At 43.2% G+C, this 19,404-nt stretch overlaps 1 protein-coding gene across 1 annotated transcript in view; it reads left to right on the top strand.

Moving 5' to 3' along the window:
• Positions 1 to 19,404, top strand: part of KDM7A (lysine demethylase 7A) — a 66,628-nt gene that overhangs the window by 38,740 nt on the left and 8,484 nt on the right. The window contains exons 7-17 of the mRNA XM_066362860.1: positions 1,352 to 1,514; positions 4,911 to 4,998; positions 6,645 to 6,751; positions 9,641 to 9,732; positions 11,851 to 11,940; positions 14,300 to 14,509; positions 15,965 to 16,086; positions 16,277 to 16,431; positions 17,594 to 17,691; positions 18,147 to 18,295; positions 18,426 to 18,634. Coding sequence (XP_066218957.1) covers positions 1,352 to 1,514; positions 4,911 to 4,998; positions 6,645 to 6,751; positions 9,641 to 9,732; positions 11,851 to 11,940; positions 14,300 to 14,509; positions 15,965 to 16,086; positions 16,277 to 16,431; positions 17,594 to 17,691; positions 18,147 to 18,295; positions 18,426 to 18,634 — 1,483 coding nt within the window. The remainder of the gene's footprint in view (positions 1 to 1,351; positions 1,515 to 4,910; positions 4,999 to 6,644; positions 6,752 to 9,640; positions 9,733 to 11,850; positions 11,941 to 14,299; positions 14,510 to 15,964; positions 16,087 to 16,276; positions 16,432 to 17,593; positions 17,692 to 18,146; positions 18,296 to 18,425; positions 18,635 to 19,404) is intronic.

Genomic DNA, 19,404 nt, shown 5'->3' with positions numbered 1-19,404 from the left:
ATTGGCCTGGCGTGTGGAAGAAGTCCTGTGTTCGATTCCTGGTCAGGGTGCATAGGAGAAGCACCCATCGGCTCCTTGCCTCCCCCCTTCCTCTCCCGCAGCCATGGCTCGAATGGTTCTTGTAAAGCTGGCCCTGGGCAGTGAGGATGGCTGCATGGCCTCACCTCAGGGGCTAAAGTATAAAGTAGTTCTGTTGCCAAGCAACAGAGCAGTGGCCCAGACAGAGCATCACCTGGTAAGGGATTTGCCAGGTGGATCCTGGTTGGGCACATGCGGCAGTCTGTCTCTCTGCCTCCCTGCCTCTCACTTCATTAAAAAAAAATAAAAATTAGCCTGACCAGGCGGTGGCGCAGTGGATAGAGCGTCCGACTGGGATGCAGAGGACCCAGGTTCGAGACCCCGAGGTCGCCAGCTTGAGCGCCGGCTCATCTGGTTTGAGCAAAAAGCCCACCAGCTTGAACCCAAGGTCACTGGCTCCGGCAAAGGGTTACTCGGTCTGCTGAAGGCCCGTGGTCAAGGCACATATGAGAAAGCAATCAATGAACAACTTAGGTGTCGCAAAGTTCAATGAAAAACTAATGATTGATGCTTCTCATCTCTCCGTTCCTGTCTGTCTGTCCCTGTCTATCCTTCTCTCTAACTCTCTCTCTGTCTCTGTAAAAAAAAAAAAAATTAAATATAACTTAAATTCAGTTCTTCATTTACACTAGCCGTATTTCAAGTGCTCAGTAGCCACATGTGGCCTTTGACTACTGTTTTGGATAGTACGGATATAAAACTTTCCACCGTCATAGGCTGTTCTTTTGGACAGAGCTGGTCTAGAATCCGGTCTTCATCTGTATCAAGTGCCTGAGTGTCAGCAGTGCTCTCTACCCTACATGATGCTGTGTCCTTGAGCTCCTGTCTCTTCTCCATGAGACAGTAGAGGGTTCATTAAAGGAAGCTGATGTGCAGGTCTTTAAAAATAATCATTATATTATAGATCTTAGGAGAAAGGACACAGTTTGCAGAAATGACTCTCTGTAACCTGGGGCCCACGAACATGGATGTACTTCTATACCTTGAAAATGAAATCAGTAGGATGTTCTTGATTTTTTTACCCCTCCTTTCTTGGAACTATTTTTCCAATGTTACTTTATTGATTCCTTGTCATGTTTGGGGGTGGGGAGCTTCTGTGAGGATGCTTGTTAAGGGCAATAACTATTGATCAGGTACGTAAAAGAAGTCTTTCTGAGCCTAAGAAATATGATAATTATTTAATTTAGGTCATTGTATGGGGAAATTGCACCAATGTAGGCCATTCTAAGAATGGCCTTTTCTTTTAAAAAACAGTGTGATTGCTTCCTTTTAGGGTGAGAAGATTTTTTATTTGATAAAGCCAACAGATGAAAATTTGGCACTCTATGAATCTTGGAGTTCATCTGTGACCCAGAGTGAGGTGTTCTTTGGTGATAAGGTGGATAAATGCTACAAGTGTGTGGTAAAGCAGGGGCACACCCTGTTTGTTCCAACAGGTAAGGCTTCGCCCCTCCCCGCTCGTCCATAGTCACGTGGAGTCAGCTCTCTGAGAAACCTGGGCCTTAACGTGTTCGGAAAGTAGCTCGCACAGCCTGTGATTTTGGACTTGTAGCTCTCACAGCCTGCGATGTTGGACTTTTCACTTCTTTGTCCCTTAGAGAGCTTCCTGCAGAGCTAGGACTTGTTTCCTTGTGCTGTTTGTCATTCACCTTCATTTTGATACAGTTCATATACTTGAGTATTTACCCTTTTAAAGGTGTACAAGTTCGTTGGTATAGTAGATTAACAAGGACTGCATCTTTACCACCATTGAAATCTGACTTCATCACCTCGAAAGGAAACCTTATATAAGTTGGCAGTCACATCTCCATTCTCCCCTCTTTGAGCCCCTGGCAACCGCTGATGTGCTTTCGGTCTCTGTGGATTTGCCTAGTCTGGACATTTCGTATATAGGTGGAGTATGCAGCCTTTTGTATCTACTTCCTTTTAATTAGCATAATGTTTACGAGGCTCATCCTTATTGTGGCACGCATCAGCACCTCATTACTTTCTATAGCTGATTAACATTCCATTTTACAGATATACCACATTTCATTTATCCATTCATTAGTTGATGGACATTGAGGTTGCTACCACCTTTTGGCATTGTGCTATTTTAAACACGTGTCCAATTTTTTGTGTGGAGGTATTTCATTTCCCTTGGTTATACACCCACTTGTTGTGGAATTGCTGGGCCATATGGTTGAATGACATTTAACATTTTGAGGACCTGCCCAACTGTTTTCCAAATGGCTGCACCCTTTCACACTCCTACCAGCAACAGATAGTGTTCCATTTCTCCTCACCCTCACCAACACTCTAATTCTCTTTTTCATTTCTGCCATTTTAGTGGGTGTGAAGTAGTGGTATCTCACAGTGGTTTTGATTTGCTTTTCCTTAATGAGTAGTGAAGCTGAGCACCTTTCTTGTGCCTATTGCCCATTTGACTATGTCTTTGGAGAAATGTCTATTCAAATCCTTTGCCCATTTTTAGGTTGGGTTGCTTATCTTTCTGTTTGCACCTTTGTTGAGGTGTAAGCATTTTTTATATCTTCTGTAAACTAGACCCTTGTCAGGTATGCAGTTTGCAGTATTTTCTCCCGTTCTGTGGGTTGTATTTTTACTGTCTTGATAATATCTTTTGTACAAAAATTTAAAATTTTGATGAAGTTCCCTTCTACTTTAGCTGGTCAGCTCTCCATTGCTAGGAAAGGCCAGCCAGCAGCAAGAATCCAGCTGTTGTCCAGAGACAATGAGGAGCATTCTTTGAGGGACCTGAGGAAGGATAGCCTCAAATACAGGTGTCTGTTGAGTGTCATTTTGAGTCATGATGGAAGGCAGGGCTTCCTGGGCCAGTGGTTTTGAGAATAGAATTGTGTCACTCTGATTTGGGTGACCACAGTGGCTGCCAGGCTCACAGGATTTGTTAGCATGGGCTTTGCTTTTTTGCTTTGCTTCTGGTGGATATAATAATAAATACATAGGTATAGAATAAATGAATTAATGAATGTCTGGAACACCAGAATTTATGAATCTAGTATCAGTATTTTCATTGTGAATGGGCCAAGTTCCTCCTTTAAATTTTCTTCTCTTCCCTGTGTTCCCTTTTATAACAAATATGTATTTATATTCTCATCAAAATCTTAAATTCACATTCATCGATGCTCTAACCTCCTTACACCAATAATTTAAAAATAATTGATATAATGACCTAACTAGAATATAAAGAAGAGAGTAAAAAGTAATTTATAATAAAATACTATTTCATAATGTGCCTGCTTAGGCCTGGCAGCCTTACAAGACAAAATAAAATAGCTGCATAAGCCAGCAACACCAATACAGGCAGGTATATGATGGGCTGCTCAGATTCCATGGTATTGGTATAGAGTAATGGTTCTCCAACTTCGTTGAGCACCAGAGTCCCTGGAGGGCTTATTAAAGCACTGATTGCGGGCCCCCTCCCCAGCAGTTATGATTCAGCAGGTCTGGGGTAAGGCCTGAGAATTTGGATTCTAACAAGTTCCCGACTGATGCTGATGGCGCTGGTCTGGAGATGTGGAGAACCGCTGCTATAGACATTGCAGTCTTTTCTTCCAAGGTGGTTGGCAAGTGACAATCTTCCAAGCAAGCTAATGTACAGTGTCCTTCAATGTACAGAGTAGTTGTATTCCTGGAAAATTATGCCAAACCCATGCAAAAATTTGTTTACATGTATGTAGAATGGAATTATAGTTTCTAGGCACAGACAGATCATGGCAGATTTTGTACTAAATGAATTCCCAGCAGAAATTCATGAACTCTGATGAATGCAGGGTGGTCTCTTACTGCATGGGACTGTCCTGCATTTTGCACCCCTGGCTCCCACTCACTCAATGACAGTAATGCCTCCTGATCATTGTTATAATCAAGAGAAGCCCCCCAAACTTTCCCAAACACCCTCTATGGGCAGTACAGCCTCTGTGAGAACCACTGAGTTCTAGGATTTGTAGTTGACAGACTTCTGACTTGTGATATCGGGGTCAAGCTCAAGGCTTTGTGCCTTTGCCCACACAAATGGGCGTCCCTTGTCAGTCTTTGACAAGTTTTTTGATGTGTCACAGCACAGGAAGGGATCAAAAGATGAAAACTAGAAAGAAAATGGGACCAATTTTAACAGCTAATTTTTATATGCAGTTGTATTTGTATGCATTTATTTATACGTACATGAAGTCTATGGACATTTCTTTCCAAAGCTAGGCAGCATCTCTTAGAAATGTTTCTCAATTTGGAAATATTTTAATGGGAAAATAAGTCATAATTTTGATTGCCAACATTTATATTTATAGGACCAGAGCCCTCCATCATGAGACGTGGGTGATCTGCCTTTCCCTTCTTAGAGCAGGTATCCAGTTAAGTTCCACTGACCCTCCTCTGCCTGGTCCCTAAGATGCTCACTCAGACGCTAGGGAAGTGAGGTGCTCAGCCAGTCTCAGGGTTCCCTTTGTGGAAATAAATGTGCTGGCTTCATTCTATCCAGAGTTGACCTGTCTCAGAGTAAAATCTTTAAAGTTGATTTTTTTAAAGCTAAAAATCGTACATATCCACAACCACAAAAACCCTCACCTATCTTGTACCCCGATTCTTGTGTGATTGGATCAAAGCATTTGTTTCCTCAAGCTCGGCTCAGAGCCTGGCATATAGTAGGCCTTCAATAAATGTTGAGTGACAGTTTGTAGAGTTTATGGACATTAACTTTTGAAGCGCTGGCGTATGAAGGACACTGATGTTGATATTTTGAGCTTCTGATTTCACAGGGAGATGTCCTATTTGGTGTCAATATTGAGAAAGTGCTGACGTACCCTTAACTGTTTCAGGGTGGATCCACGCCGTGCTCACTTCTCAGGACTGTATGGCTTTCGGGGGGAACTTTCTGCACAACCTCAACATTGGCATGCAGCTCAGGTTTGTGACCTCGGTACTTAAAGGCTAAAGGCTCTTCTGTCCTTTCTTAAATAGGACATTGTTTCAAAGTTCCAAAAAGCTAAATTCAACAATATATTTTAGTTGAGATCTCATGGAGCTAGGCCCTGAGAAATTACTAAGAATAGGAACTTTTAATCAAAATATCATCTTAAAATTTTGTCAGGAGGACCCCTTGATGCATTCCAAATCTAAAATAAAAAAACTAATTTATTTAGTGTGAGACTAAATATCTCCCTAAATTTCAAAATTTTACAAGAATGTCTGGGCTCCCCTTTTGCTGTTTTTACATGAGGGAAATGAACGAGGTGCAGTCAGTCGGACTCAGGTGTGACACATGGTGCTGGGAGAAGCAGCCCTCGGTCAGGGTGGCTGTCGGAGCACCCCCTTTGCTTTACCGTGGGGAGAGGGTTAGCAGCTATTTCCCTTCCTGTGTGAGCTTCTGACCTTCGGGTACCTCAATGCCCTGGTGGCCTAATGAGAGTAGAATGTTTCTGGGAAGTACTTCTTTGGTAAAATGGGTCCTGGTTGGTAAACCACATCAGGACGGAAAAACTAGAAGTACCTAGTAGGAAGCCATGTATTTGGGCTTGGCTGATTGTGGTGACTCTGTAGCTTATCCTGCCCATACGGGACCCTGGGTGATATGCGTCTGTGCAGTCATTACAAGCTGTACTGGTTCTTAGCAGGCATGAAGCTTTTTTTTTTTTAAGTGAGAAGCAGGGAGGCAGAAACAGACTCCCGCATGTGCCCTGACCGGGATCCACCCAGTAAGCCCACAGGGCTGATGCTCTGCCTATTTGGGCTGCTTCTCCGTTGTTCAGCAACCGAGCTGTTTTAGCACCTGAAGCAAGGCCAATGAGCCATCCTCAGCTCCTGGGGCCAACTTGGTTGAACCATTCGAGCCATGACTGCAGGGGAGAGAGAAAGAGAAGTGTGAGGAGAAGGGGTGGAGAAACAGATGGGCACTTCTTCTGTGTGCCCTGACCAGGAATTGAACCTATCACTTCCACATTCTGGGCCAATGCTCTACCACTGAGCCAACTAGCCTGCGCCATGATGCGTGAAGCTTTAAGACAGGACAGCTCCTACCCTGCCATGTGTGAAGCTTGTTTCTTTATACCCGAGCTGTCCCTGGAGGAGGGGTGGCTCCTGGGTGTGTAGACTGCTGCCAGGACGCCCACAAGAGACAGGTGAACATGGTGGTTCCTATTTCCTCCCCTGGACCAGCACCAAGTGTGGTCTTGGGCTTGAAGGCTTAGTAGAAACTAAAGAGACCTAGAGTGGGTGTGGCAGTGTTGTCCAGCACATGGTGTTGACTTGTAAACATATTGTCCCATTTATTTGAGTAGAACCCTTGTGAAATTCCTTCTGTTAAGACTAGGAGAAAAATCCCAAGGTGTGATCTTTTGGATGGCCAGTGTAGTTCTTCCGTATACTGTCAAATTTGTTATCAGACCTGTATAAGATCGCAACTCAGTCTTATCCAAATGTATAAGTAATACACAGTATTTGATTGGTCTTACATGTCAGCGCCGGCTTATTTTATTTTCCTTGAGTTTATTGCTTTCATTTAACTTTGAAATGCTAAAATTAATACTACATTTCTTCCAATTGTATTTATTTAGGTGTTATGAGATGGAAAAAAGGCTGAAAACACCAGATCTTTTCAAATTTCCTTTCTTTGAAGCCATATGTTGGTTTGTAGCCAAAAACTTGCTGGAAACCCTGAAAGGTAATTAATAATTAGTCCGTTTTGTTGTGCGATATGTATCATGTTTGTAAAGTCCCTAAAAGCTGCTGATAGAAACAGAAACTCTTTTTTTTTTGTTTGGTATTTCTGTTGCCCCTCTTTTGTTTTTTAAAATATTTATACATTATTTCCCCTTGCCAGGGAGCTTTTTAGCAAATCAGAGTCTCTAGTCCGTAACTTGAACGAGTAGCTATGTGTAGAGCTGAGGCAGAGCAGGTAGTATTGAAAAATGTTCATTTCCCCTGGGACACCGGTAGCCACACACAGAGCCTGGCATGTGAAAGTGCCTCACTTGCAAAAGCAGTTGAAGCCAAAGGATGATTATGTAACATGTGTACTTGCTTTTAAAAATCAAGGGCATAATTTTCACGTCCTTAGAGAAGCAGTAGTGCCCGTCCCGTTACTGTTAGGCCCTGTGTGTGGGCCAGCGTAAGGCACCTGTTAACACAAATCATCCAATGTCAGGCTTGGGGGTTTTCTGGGGTTTTTGGGAGGGATTATTATCCCTTTATTTAAACTTGAAAGCTGCCTTTTTTATGTGGAATTTCAGATTTGGTGTTTTATTTTTTGGTTTAATAACCGTTGAGCAGTCAAATTGGAAACTCAATATCACTTCTCTTTTTACCCATTTTTTTATTTTTTGCTTTTCACACATTCATGCCCTTGAGAATATAGTTCATCTGCTTTTGTGTTGTCTAACTTGTTCAGTCCATTTGCAAATAGTGCTGCTATTGTCATCAACTCCCAGAAGAACTGAGATAAACAGATTAAACAGTAAAGTTTATTCTAAACATTTGTTTCTTTTTCCATTTGAAAGTTACATAAGAAGAAAAGGTAAAATGAAAAGAAACAACCACTAACTTACTTCCTAGGATAGAATGGACAGAATTAAAAATGATAAAACTTATTTATGATTTCTTTGCTCAAAAAAAAAAAAAAAAAGGCTCAGCCTCTTTGGGAGGAAAGAATGATGACTCCATCCCACACCTGCAGCGCAGTGTAGAGGCAGACATCGTGTCGGAGTGCAGGCGTCTGCAGTGGAGGTGGGACCCCGGTATAGGAGGAACAGGTGCTCTCTGCTCCCAAAATTCATCCTTACCTGGGGTCCCCAACTTGTTCCTTGTTCTCAGGTACTTTTCAAGGCTGCAGGAATGTCACAGTGGGTTACAGAGTTGCCATTTATCGTTTTTCAGTACAATTCTGGAATTCAAAGTTTATAGTCTTCTATCTAAGTAGAAGCCTAGAGAAATAGGAACATTTTAAATACTTATAAAAACACTTATAAATGTCCTTGTTTTCTGGAAATAAAACCCAGTGACTGAGCCCTCTTGATGAGAGATTGGCAGTTCACTACTCTGTACATTCAGAGCACTTTTACTCTGTTATCTTTTCTCAATAGCGCGCGCACACACACATACACACTCACTCTAACGTCCAAGAGGGTTCATCCATCAACTTCTAGGAACAAATTAAGACTTTATCTGAAAGACAAAATCTTGCTGTTCTTGCATTCACAAGCAGCACATTGCTTAGTCTTAGAATGACTCAGCGTTGCTTTAGGCCACGGAGAGTTCAGAGCTACTGAGATCCAATCGAAAATAAACCATGTACATTAAGGTGAAAAAAAAAGATGAGGTGAAAGGCTGTTTGGAGGTCAGGTGTAAAGTGTTTTCATCCCATCAGCCCGATCAGGACGGGAACTTGCAATACTAGTGTGTGGGTCCAGTGCCGCTGAGGGTGGAGCCAAAGGGCAGTCATCCAAGGCCATCCCCCTCGTCTCCCATCCCGCAGTCAGGGGTGCCGTCTTGTTGCCCCATGTTACTTTGTCCTTTCCCCCGACCTGACTTTCCCTAGTGACCCATTATTTGCTGGCACTGAGACTGCTACAGGCTTGTACGATGGGTTCAATGAGGGTGGGCCCATGGAACTCTTACCTGAATTTGGTGTCTGTAATAGTAAAACAGTGAACCAGTTCTGAGTTCACGTAAGTAAATCAGCCACAGGGGAGACGTGAAATCTTTCACATTTGCTTCAACTTGCCTGAGCTGTAACCATATCAAATATGTTTTATGTGAGTTTTAGATAATCAATTTGGTTAAAAAACCTGGAAGAGACCTTTGTGGGTGGGCGCATTTACCTTTAAAATAGTGAAATAGTTCATGCCCATAGTTAATTGGACAGGTCACACACTGCATACAGTCTCACAGTTTAAAGAATGACAAGGCTCCTGACCTGTGGTGGTGCAGTGGATAAAGCATCGACCTGGAACGCTGAGGTCGCCAGTTCAAAACCCTGAACTTGCCTGGTCAAGGCACATATGGGAGTTGATACTTCCTGCTCCTCCCCCCTTCTCTCTCAAAGTGAATAAATAAAATCTAAAAAAATTTTAAAAAAGGATGACAAGGGTGGCCCTCGGGCACCTGTACCAGGGTGAGCAGAACCAGGCTTGCTGGGACCCAAGTCATGCCCCTCGTTTCTCCCATTGCCCCTGTTCCTCCCCTTTGCCAGAGAACCACCCTCCTGACCGTGTGATGGTCCTTTTCTTCTGCTTTATCACCTGTGTCACAGACTAAAACCATTGAATGTTGCCCATTTGTAGATGCTACACGAAGAGCTTCCTACGGACATCCCTCTGCACCCTGCCTTTTACGCAGCACTGTCTGTGAGCTTGCTTTCCACTTGAGCATTTGGTACGAGGATATTGATGTAATTCTGGCTCTTCTCCCCTTGCCTTTTCAGTTATTTACCTTTTTTCCTTACTGCTAACTTGGAAGTCGTGTGGCTTAAAATCTAGTGGTTACTCAAAATCTGAAGTTAGACCCTTTCTCTTTGAAACACTAACCGCCTGTCCCTGGCGCTTGCCTCCCGCAGAGCTGAGAGAGGACGGTTTCCAGCCCCAGACGTACCTGGTGCAGGGCGTGAAAGCCCTGCACACCGCGCTGAAGCTGTGGATGAAGAAAGAAGTAAGTCATTTTCTGCGGTGAAATCATGGTTACTTTTTTTTTTTTTTTTACAGAGACAGAGAGAGAAACAGAGAGAGGGATAGATAGGGACAGACAGACAGGAACAGAGAGAGTTGAGAAGCATCAATCATCAGTTTTTCGTTGCGGCATCTTAGTTGTTCATTGATTGCTTTCTCATATGTGCCTTGACCGCGGACCATCAGCAGCTGAGTAACCCCTTGCTCAAGCCAGCGACCTTGGGTCCAAGCTGGTGAGCTTTGCTCAAACCAGATGAGCCCGCACTCAAGCTGGCGACCTTGGGGTCTCGAACCTGGGTCCTCCACATCCCAGTCCGATGCTGCGCCACCTCCTGGTCAGGCTCACAGTTACTTTTTATACTGCAAAGTCGGTACCCAGAATCTTCAGGCTTTGTGGCATGTGTAGCCGCAGTAGAGGGAATAGACGTCATGCTTTAAATGCAACCTGCATTTTACTAGGCAGTATATACAAATGTCCTGGGTTGTGTTTCTGTGAAATGCAGCATTTCTTTAAGCTGGAAAAGAAAGTAATTCAGGCATATCTAAGTTGTTGTTATTTTTTGTATTTTTCTGAAATGAGAAGCAAGGAGGCATAGAGACTCCCGCATGCACCTGACTGGGATCCACCCAGCATGCCCACCAGGGGGCGATGCTCTGCCCATCTGGGGCGTTGCTCTGCTCAGTCGGAGCCATTCTAGCACCTGAGGTGGAGGCCATGAAGCCATCCTCAGTACCTGGGCCAACTTTGCTCCAATGAAGCCTTGACTGCAGGAGGGGAAGAGAGAGAGAGAGAGAAAGGAGAGAAGGAAGGGTGGAGAAGCAAATGGGTGCTTCTCTGTGTGCCCTGGCAGAGAATCATACCTGGCACTTCCACACGCTGGGCCGACACTCTACCACTGAGCCAGCTGGCCAAGGTGGATATTGATAAGAAATTGGCCTGACCAGTGGCACCATGGATAGAGTGTTGACCTGGAACGCTGAGGTTCTGGGTTTCGAAACCCCGAGGTTGCCAGCTGAGCACAGGCTCATTGACTTGAGTGCAAGGTTTCCTGCTTGAACGCGGGCTCATGTACACGATCCCAAGGTTGCTAGCTTGAAGCCCAAGGTTGCTGGCTTGAACCCAGGGTCATTGGCTTGAGCAAGGGGTCACTGGCTTGGCTGGAGCCCCCCAATCAAGGCACATATGAGAAGCAATCAATGAACAACTAAGGTGAAATAACTGAGTTGATACTTCTCTCTCTCCCTTCCTGTCTTTCTCAGTTAAAAAAAAAAAAAAAAAAGAAATGAACATGTAGATACAGAATAATAATAACTGAGCTTTCATTGTGTGCTAACCATGTCAACTTAGTCTTCATATCCATAAACTAATTTAATCCTCAGAGCAACTATATGAGGGCTGGGTGCTGTTGTTAGCCCCATTCTACATGTGGGAAGCTGAGGATCAAGGACTTCAAATACCGTACCCAAGAGAACTAGCAGAACTGGACTTAAATCTGGGTCTCCGCAATTGTGAAGTCCACTCTTACCCCTCGGCTAGATTACATAAAAATAAAATAAAAGGAGGCCAGGGTTCAAGCAGGAGCATTCCATTTTTACTACAATGTGGTCTAATTGTTTGCATTTGAATCTCCCCTCCCCCAAGAGGTCATCCGGATCTGCATTTGGAATGAGTGTGCCCTTCCCTTATGTTCCCCTAGCGCATTCCTTATGCCAGCAGATGAAGATGATTTCAGCGCCTGTGCTGCTCTTACCAATCTTGTGTTATGAATTAAATGTTAGTTTTAATTCCTTTACTAATTATAGTAATTGTTATATGTAGAGTCAGCTTTGGGGTCTAGGGTACAAGGTTACTATTCCTTGTAAAGCAGAGTTCACTGTGAGACAAGTTCATTGTTAACTCAATAGAAGATGATTTTATAAGTTAGTGAGGTTCTCCTTAGAACATGTCACACCAACCCCATGACCTCTGAGACCTGGCTTATTAGCACTTAGCTATATCTATAAAATGTGGAGAACCAAAAATTGGTTTAATGAATTAGTTTTCTTACATAGTAAAGTATAAGTAACTTTGGTTGTCTTCTCTTTGTTAATTCAAATGCAGCTTGTATCCGAACATGCCTTTGAAATTCCAGACAATGTTAGACCTGGACATCTTATTAAAGAACTTTCTAAAGTAATTCGAGCAATAGAGGTAAGAGTAGAAACTGTCATCTGAATGCTTGTTTATTATCTGCTTTGAGAAGCAAATAGATCTACCCCCACACTATAAACATCTGAAAGCTCTGAGGCACTTAAAACAGATAGACTGAGCTAAGTCTTAGAAATAGTCTCAGGTTCCCAGAAATGAAGACAGAAATAGTACGGAAAAATTAGAAGGTCGTTTATACAGTCATCATCAAAATAATAGGCGCTTCAGAAAGAGATAACAGAGAAAACAAGAAGATTCCCAGAAGAATAAAGTTCTAGAATTCAAGGACACGGCTTCCCAGATTGATAGCCCTTCAGAATGCCCAGTGCAGGGGGTGAACAAGACTGGAGTCAAGGCACACTGTGGTCAAATTTTAGAATACATGTAACAAAGTATACCCGAAAAAGCGTGAGGGACAAGATAGTATGGGGTCACATACAAAGAATTGTGAATCAGAATAATGTAACATTTGTCAACAGTCACACTATAAACTAGAAGACAGTGGAGCAAAGTCCTTAACGTTCTGGGGTCAGGGATGCCAACGTCTAAGTCTGTACTCAGCCAAGCTAGAAATCAAATGTGATGGTTAAAGCTGTCAAAGAGGCAAGATCTCAAACATGTACCTTCCTGTGCCCTTTCTCAGGAAACTAAAAGAATGTGCTGTTCCCCAAAAGAGGCAATAAACCAAAAAAGAAGGGTCCCTGGAATTCATTCTTTCAACAAATACTGAGTGCCTACTATATGTTTTGTACCACTTAGTATGGGCATAGAACAAGCAAAATAAAGGCCCTGCCCGAGGAGCTTAGTAGTGAGCAGCTAGCCATAAATATTTCGGTATACCAGGAGCTGCAGATGCTATGAAGAAAAATAAAGGAGGGAGGAAGGATCAGGCATGATGGCCAGGGCTGATGGTGGCTTTATCGGGCGGAGTGGGAGCAGGTCAGTGTGGTCCATGCAGCCCAGGGCGCAGCCAGTCCAGGAGGGGTCAGGAGAATAACGGGCTCTTGTCTGAAACCCAGACGTAACTGGACATCTTGTACTGTGTATCAGGCAAGCTTATCCTGGAGGGGTGCCTCCACAGAAAAACATAAAAGTGACTAATTACCTAATGTGTTTGAATGTTTGCATTCTTCTGGGAGACCATTTGGGGATTAATTAGTGATAAGTGCCTAGAAGACACGCTGATGGAAAGGAGCAGTTATAAACTCTGGGGAAATCAAGGCCTATAGAGGAAAAGAAGTGTAATAATAGTATGCTACGTGGCGCTGGGTTGTGAATCATTTTTACTGAGTGCAGTGTAAACACTGAATATTGAGGAGAAGAGAAGTATATGTTCATTTAGGGGAGGTGTGCCAGGAGTAAGACTTCATCTTGCAAAGTAGGAATTCAGTGATATAGCAACAAGTAAAAAACCAAGAAATAACAGAATTTAAATGTATTGCATAGAAACTCGGAGGCAAATAATGGAAAGAAAAAACCTAGCAACAAGAGCAACTATAGGAGTTGCAAGTGCTGGGTATATACCCTAAAGAACAGAAAGCAGGGACTCAGATACATGCCCATGCATGTTCATAGCAGCATTATTCCCAGCAGTCAAAAGGCAGAAGCAACCTGGGTATCTGCAGTGGAAGATTCAGGGAGTAGAATGGTGGGCGCCAGGGGCTGAGGGTAAGGTGGGATGGGGAGTCACTGTTTAGTGGGCACAGAGCCTAAGTTTGGGAAAAATTTAAAGTTCTGGACATAGATGGTAGCGATGGTTGGACGACAATGTAAAATGTACTTGAATCTACCGAACTCTATATATACGTAAAAATAGTTAAAATGGTAAATTATGTAACTGTTACCACATATGTTATATGGGACAAGATTATGTATATGTTACTACAATTTTTTTAGAAAGTTGCAAGGGGTTGCCTCCAGAGAATGGAACTCTGGGATGGGAAGAATAGATTGCTACATTTCACAATATGCTTATAGAATTTTAATTGTTCAAAATTTCTAGATGTATCACTTTGCTTTAAAAAGCAATTATTGATTGCTATGTATGTGAAAGAATGAACATCATTAGAAAGGACTGGAAGCAGCTTAACTAACTACCAGCGACTTCTAGGTCAGTAAATCCTGCCACAGATACACACTAAAGTACTATACAGCCTTCAAAATGATACTGAACATCAAGGAAGTGTATTCACAATATATTATTATGTGGGGGAGGGAAGGAAATAAAGATATCGGCAAAGCTGTCTATCTTATGATGTGGTCTTTGTGTTTATATAATTAAATTGAATGCTGTTTGTTTTCTAAAATACTTAGGTATATATGTAGCCTTGTTATAAAAATATTCTGAATTTAATTCTTAAAGGAGGAAAACGGAAAGCCAGTTAAATCTCAGGGAATTTCTACTGTGTGTCCAGTTTCACGATCCTCAAATGAAGCAACTTCCCCGTACCATTCCCGACGGAAGATGAGGAAACTTCGGGATCATAATGTCCGAACTCCTTCCAACCTGGACATCCTAGAGCTCCACACAAGGGAGGTGCTCAGAAGACTGGAGATGTGTCCATGGGAAGAGGCGAGTATTACATTTCATGATTGCAAGGAGAGATTTGGTTGTTCCTTAATATGCTTTGAAAGGATACTAAAAAGAGAACAGTCTGGCTGTTCCTGTTATAATCTCCCCCATGCTGAGGTGTGTTGCAGGATGGGGCTTCAGCTCTCTGGGCCTCCGTGCAGAGGCACGATGACTAGATCTCACTCGTTTGCTGATGTGTTTGTCGAGTGTTCACCAAGGCCGTGCTCCTGCAGGCTCTAGAGAAGATACCAGAGTGAGCAGAATGTCAGTCCCCGCCCTCGTGTAGCTGCCATCCTAGCTCAGGTTGGAAGGACGGTAGACTGGGACATATGTTAAAATAATACAGTTTCAGGCAGTGAGTGTTAAGAAGGAAGCCAGACAACAGAGCAGTGGAATAAAGGGGATTGGGGTGGCCAGCTACTATAGCTTGGGTGTTGAGAGCGCCTCTTCAGTGTGACATCTGAACTGACACATAGTGGGGGAAGTCCGGTGGATACACAGATGTGAGGGAAAGCCTTGCTGCAGAGGAAACAGCAAGTGTAAAAAGCCTGTCCCGGTCTGGATGCCTTAGGATAAACCCATTAAACTCTGAGAAATGCTGGCCTAATGGACAAAGTTGGGGGGGAACAGCAGCTGATCAATGTAGGGCCTTGTGAAACATGGTAATGAGTTTGTGATGAGCTCTGTATTGTCCATAATTTTATATCTTAAGTAGAGGATAGGCAATACTTTAAAAGGAACAAAATGGAGGTATCTCTGAATTAAAATATTTAAAAAATTATATACAAATTTTAGCTTTCTTAAATATTTTAAATGGCATATAATTGTATTTATACTGTTTTAAGATTTTTGTTGTCGTTCTAAAAGGCCTTAACCCATAGCCATCTGAGAGCAAATTTAGCACATTACAAAAGAAAAAATTTGCCACAAAAAACAAGTATTTTTTATATATTAAAAATCAGCTACTGTGGCCTTGATGACGACACATGATGGCCTTTGTTCCTGGTGACAGCAGTGTGGTGACCTGAAAGTTGCTGCCAAGGCCTGATGGGAAGACTGGGGCTCAGGTCAAAGGCTGGGTCACCAGGGAGGCCCAGCACCTGCGCTGGCAGGGAGAAGCGAGGGGTTGGGAATGGCATGGCATGGAGGCAGCGCTTCCCTAGTGCTCTTTCTGCAGGGGTGAGACGTCTTTGAATCCGGATAATGCGAGTTTTACACCCTGCTTACTGTAAGAATGTGTGTTATTGTCAATGGCCCTACAGAGAGCCGAACCACAGTCCTTGTTTCCTTTCAGGAGCCACTTGGTTCAGTGGCAATGGCTACAGTCCCCGGCCAGGGATGTAGCCCAGTTTGGGATGCAGGCCAAGGATGGAGCTGGTGGGCCACCGGATTCCTTTAGTCAAGCAGATGTATTTGAGGGCAGAGAGTAAGGAAGCTCTTTTTTCACATTTTAAGGACTTGAGCTCGAAACTGAATGGCAAATTCAACAAACATCTCCAGCCATCGTCTACCATACCTGAGTGGAGAGCGAAAGATAATGATCTACGGTTACTGCTGACAAATGGAAGAATAATTAAGTATGTAATCCAGATCAAAGCAGCCACCAATTAGCTTTCAAGGGATGCCCTCTGTGACTGAGTCCCCAGGTCTTGTTGCCTGTGGACTTCGGTCCCGTTCTCCCTCCACTCTCCTGTAAATGAAGGGGCAGAGGGTACTGTTGGCTGTACATCTGCGCTGTTTTCTGACTTACTTTCCCTCTGTGTACAGAGATGAAAGACAGCCCTTTGCAGATCAGAGTCTGTATACAGTAGACAGTGAAAGTGAAGAGGAAAAGAGAAGGACAAAGAAGGCAAAGACGAAGACAGAAGAGAGTTCAGGAATAGAGGCGGTAGAGAATGAAGAAACTCAGAAACCACTTAACAGTATGTTTGTTTAAGTTGAAATTGTAAAGCTCTGTTTATTCCTAATGTGATAATATGTGAAGTAACTTCTTAATTTTAAAGTTCTTACATTTGTACTAATATTGAAAATGTTTGCGTTTCTAATACTCTTTTGAGAAGTCTGAATTGTTCTCTGATTAGCTGATGTGTTCGGGAAATACTGAATGTAGGTGTCCAGAGAGGGTGGGGTCCAGGGAAGGCATTGTTAATGACAAGGATTGTTCAAGTCAGTGACACACTTGTCTAGTGACAGTCTTCCCAAGAGACATATGAAAGCACATGCATTTTTCTGGGCCTCTACTCCAAGTAATAAAGCAGTTGCAAGTTTAATGTGATTTCATAAACAATTTTAGCTAATATGTAAATGCTTTTCAGAATTAAGAGATATATGTAATTGGCTGACCTGAAGCTAGTAGTAATCCATGTATTGTTTTTCTTGACTACTCGTTGACAAGAGGGCCTCTACTTGGTTATTAATTAGTTATCAGTGTGACAAATAGTAATACCTCTTCTTCCTGCCGATCCTCAATTTTAAGAAGTAGTTAAATGCTTTGGTATTTGACAAGTAAATGTTCTAGATAAGTAACATTATTGAATCCATGTTGAACACCTTAATTCCTGGTAATTTCAGGGAAATGTGCTATTGCGGTCTGGTAACTGCATTAGTCTCATGCTGGGGAAGGCAGCTGACCCAGGGAGTTCACCGTGCAGCTGCTGTGCGGTGGCCCAGAAGAGAGAGCTAGTGTGGAGGCCTGGTGTATAAGCTTGTTGAATTCACTCTCTGCCTGAGTGCTTTCTGGTTTAGGAGAGTTATCTTTTTGTTGTCTGTTAAGAGAAATCACGTGCAAAGGAAAGTATAAAGCTTCTTGTAGCTTATTTTAGTGTTGGGTTTTTTTCTGGAAAGAAATATTTTAAAAAATTTCAAATTTCAAGTAATTATGTTCAATAAGTTCCAGAAATGTTTTTAGAATACATTTCAGTCTGTGTGTTGGGCTTGGGCAGCTGGGGAGAAAGTCCATGGGGGAAGAGAGAATGAAGGTGGAAGCAGGAAGAGCGTGGAGCAGGCGTGATGGAGATGTCACGAGCTGGACAGATTAGGTGTCACCCGGCCATGACCTTCTCTCTCTCTCCTTCCCCTTCTCAGGGTTTTTTACAAGTGTGAAGTCAGAACTCAGGAATCGAGCATCAGAATATTCTGATATTTCTGATTCAGAAGACTCTGGACCCGATTGCACTGCACTGGTATGTCGAGAGCCTGGGACCTGGGTTATGGGATGTGAGAATGGACACGCGCTTTCCTTCACCTGGGAAGAAAGTGAATCTCTCTCTCTCTCTCTCTCTCTCTCTCTCTCTCTCACACACACACACACACACACCCCATGCGGCTAGTCATTTGGTAAAGGTAGCTTTGTCTGATTTTCGAAAGGTTGGAGGGAGATGCTGTTTTTATGTTTCTTGCATTTCTCATAGGTTGTATTTCATTTTGCCGATAGCAAACCTGTACTGTGTGTTTTTTACTATGGAACTATGATACTGCAGTTACTAGAGATTTTCACTTTTTCATATGAAATCCAGAAATAATTCCATGATAATTAAGATTCTAACTTCCCTAGACAGGTATTTTTTTGTTAGTTTGTAAAGAAAATGGTCAGATTTCTTACATAGTCTCATTTTTATTTAATTCTTTGTCATCTCAGAAAAATAATTTTACCACTGAAGAGTCTGACAGTTCAGGTGATGAAAAGAAACAGAAAGTAACATCAAACTTTAGGGAGGCATCTAACGTGGTGAGGAGCTTCCTTCATAAGAGCCAGAAGCCATCTAGGAGTGAAATTTCAGTTAAAAGGTAGGTTTGCTGGCAGTACTGGTCTCATGACAGTATGCTTGAGATATGAAAACGTTTCTTTAGTTTTCCATTTTACCCAAATGCCATTCGGCTCAGTGGGCGCTTGCCTTTCTGGTTGTCTGCCCTTTAGGGAATGTCCTACCTCGACGAGCACAGAGGAGGAAGCTATTCAGGGCATGCTGTCCATGGCAGGGCTGCACTACTCCCCATGTTTACAGAGGCAGGCACAAAGCACACGTGGTGCTAGCGACAGGACCTCGCTCCAGGACCCCAGCAGCTGCCACAGCAGTCACCACGAGGGTAGGCCGCTGTATCGCTGTGACAAACCAGTGGAATGTGGTAAGGAGCATAAATTACCAGTCTCTAAAATGTAAGACATGACCCCCAATTTAATAGCTCTGTAACCCTAGTGGAGGGTGGAGATTATGAGTAAGAACTGTTGATTGCACATTTTTAGTTGGGAATGGTATGAAGCATATTGGCCCCCCAAAACGTAATATTGTCAAATTACGTAAGATGCAAGTATAAGAACTCAAAATGTAAATGAACTGTAGTTGAGAGTCCTGTTTGTTCACCAGCATACATTTATTATCCTTACTGAACCACGGTGTTCTTTTTCTTTCATAAGTTGATCAGAGTGAAAGGAATGTTTGGTGTTTTCAATGGTCTGCTAAACTTGAACAACCACCCTTTTTTTCTTTTATGGGAGAGAAAACAAGTTCTGTGTTTTATGATCGAGGGTATTCTCTTTTGTACTTAAAAGGAAGTGTTAGGAAAGAGGGAGGGCTCAGGCCCTGGCCGGTTGGCTCAGTGGTAGAGCATCGGCCTGGCATGTGGAAGTCCCGGGTTTGATTCCTGGCCAGGGCACACAGGAGAAGCTCCCGTCTGCTTTCCCCCACCCCTCTTCTTTCTCTCTCTCTCTGTTCCTGTCCCACAGCCAAGGCTCCATTGGAGTATAGTTGGCCCGGGCACTGAGGATGGCTCCATGGCCTCCACCTCAGGCACTAGAATGGCTCCAGGCACAATGGAGCAACACCCCAGATGGGCAGAGCATTGCCCCTGATAGGCTTGCTGGGTGGATCCCGGTTGGGTGCATGCGGGAGTCTGTC

Source organism: Saccopteryx leptura, chromosome 2 (genome assembly GCF_036850995.1).
Source record: "Saccopteryx leptura isolate mSacLep1 chromosome 2, mSacLep1_pri_phased_curated, whole genome shotgun sequence".
Taxonomy (NCBI): domain Eukaryota; kingdom Metazoa; phylum Chordata; class Mammalia; order Chiroptera; family Emballonuridae; genus Saccopteryx; species Saccopteryx leptura.
This window is presented reverse-complemented; position numbering and strand designations above follow the sequence as displayed.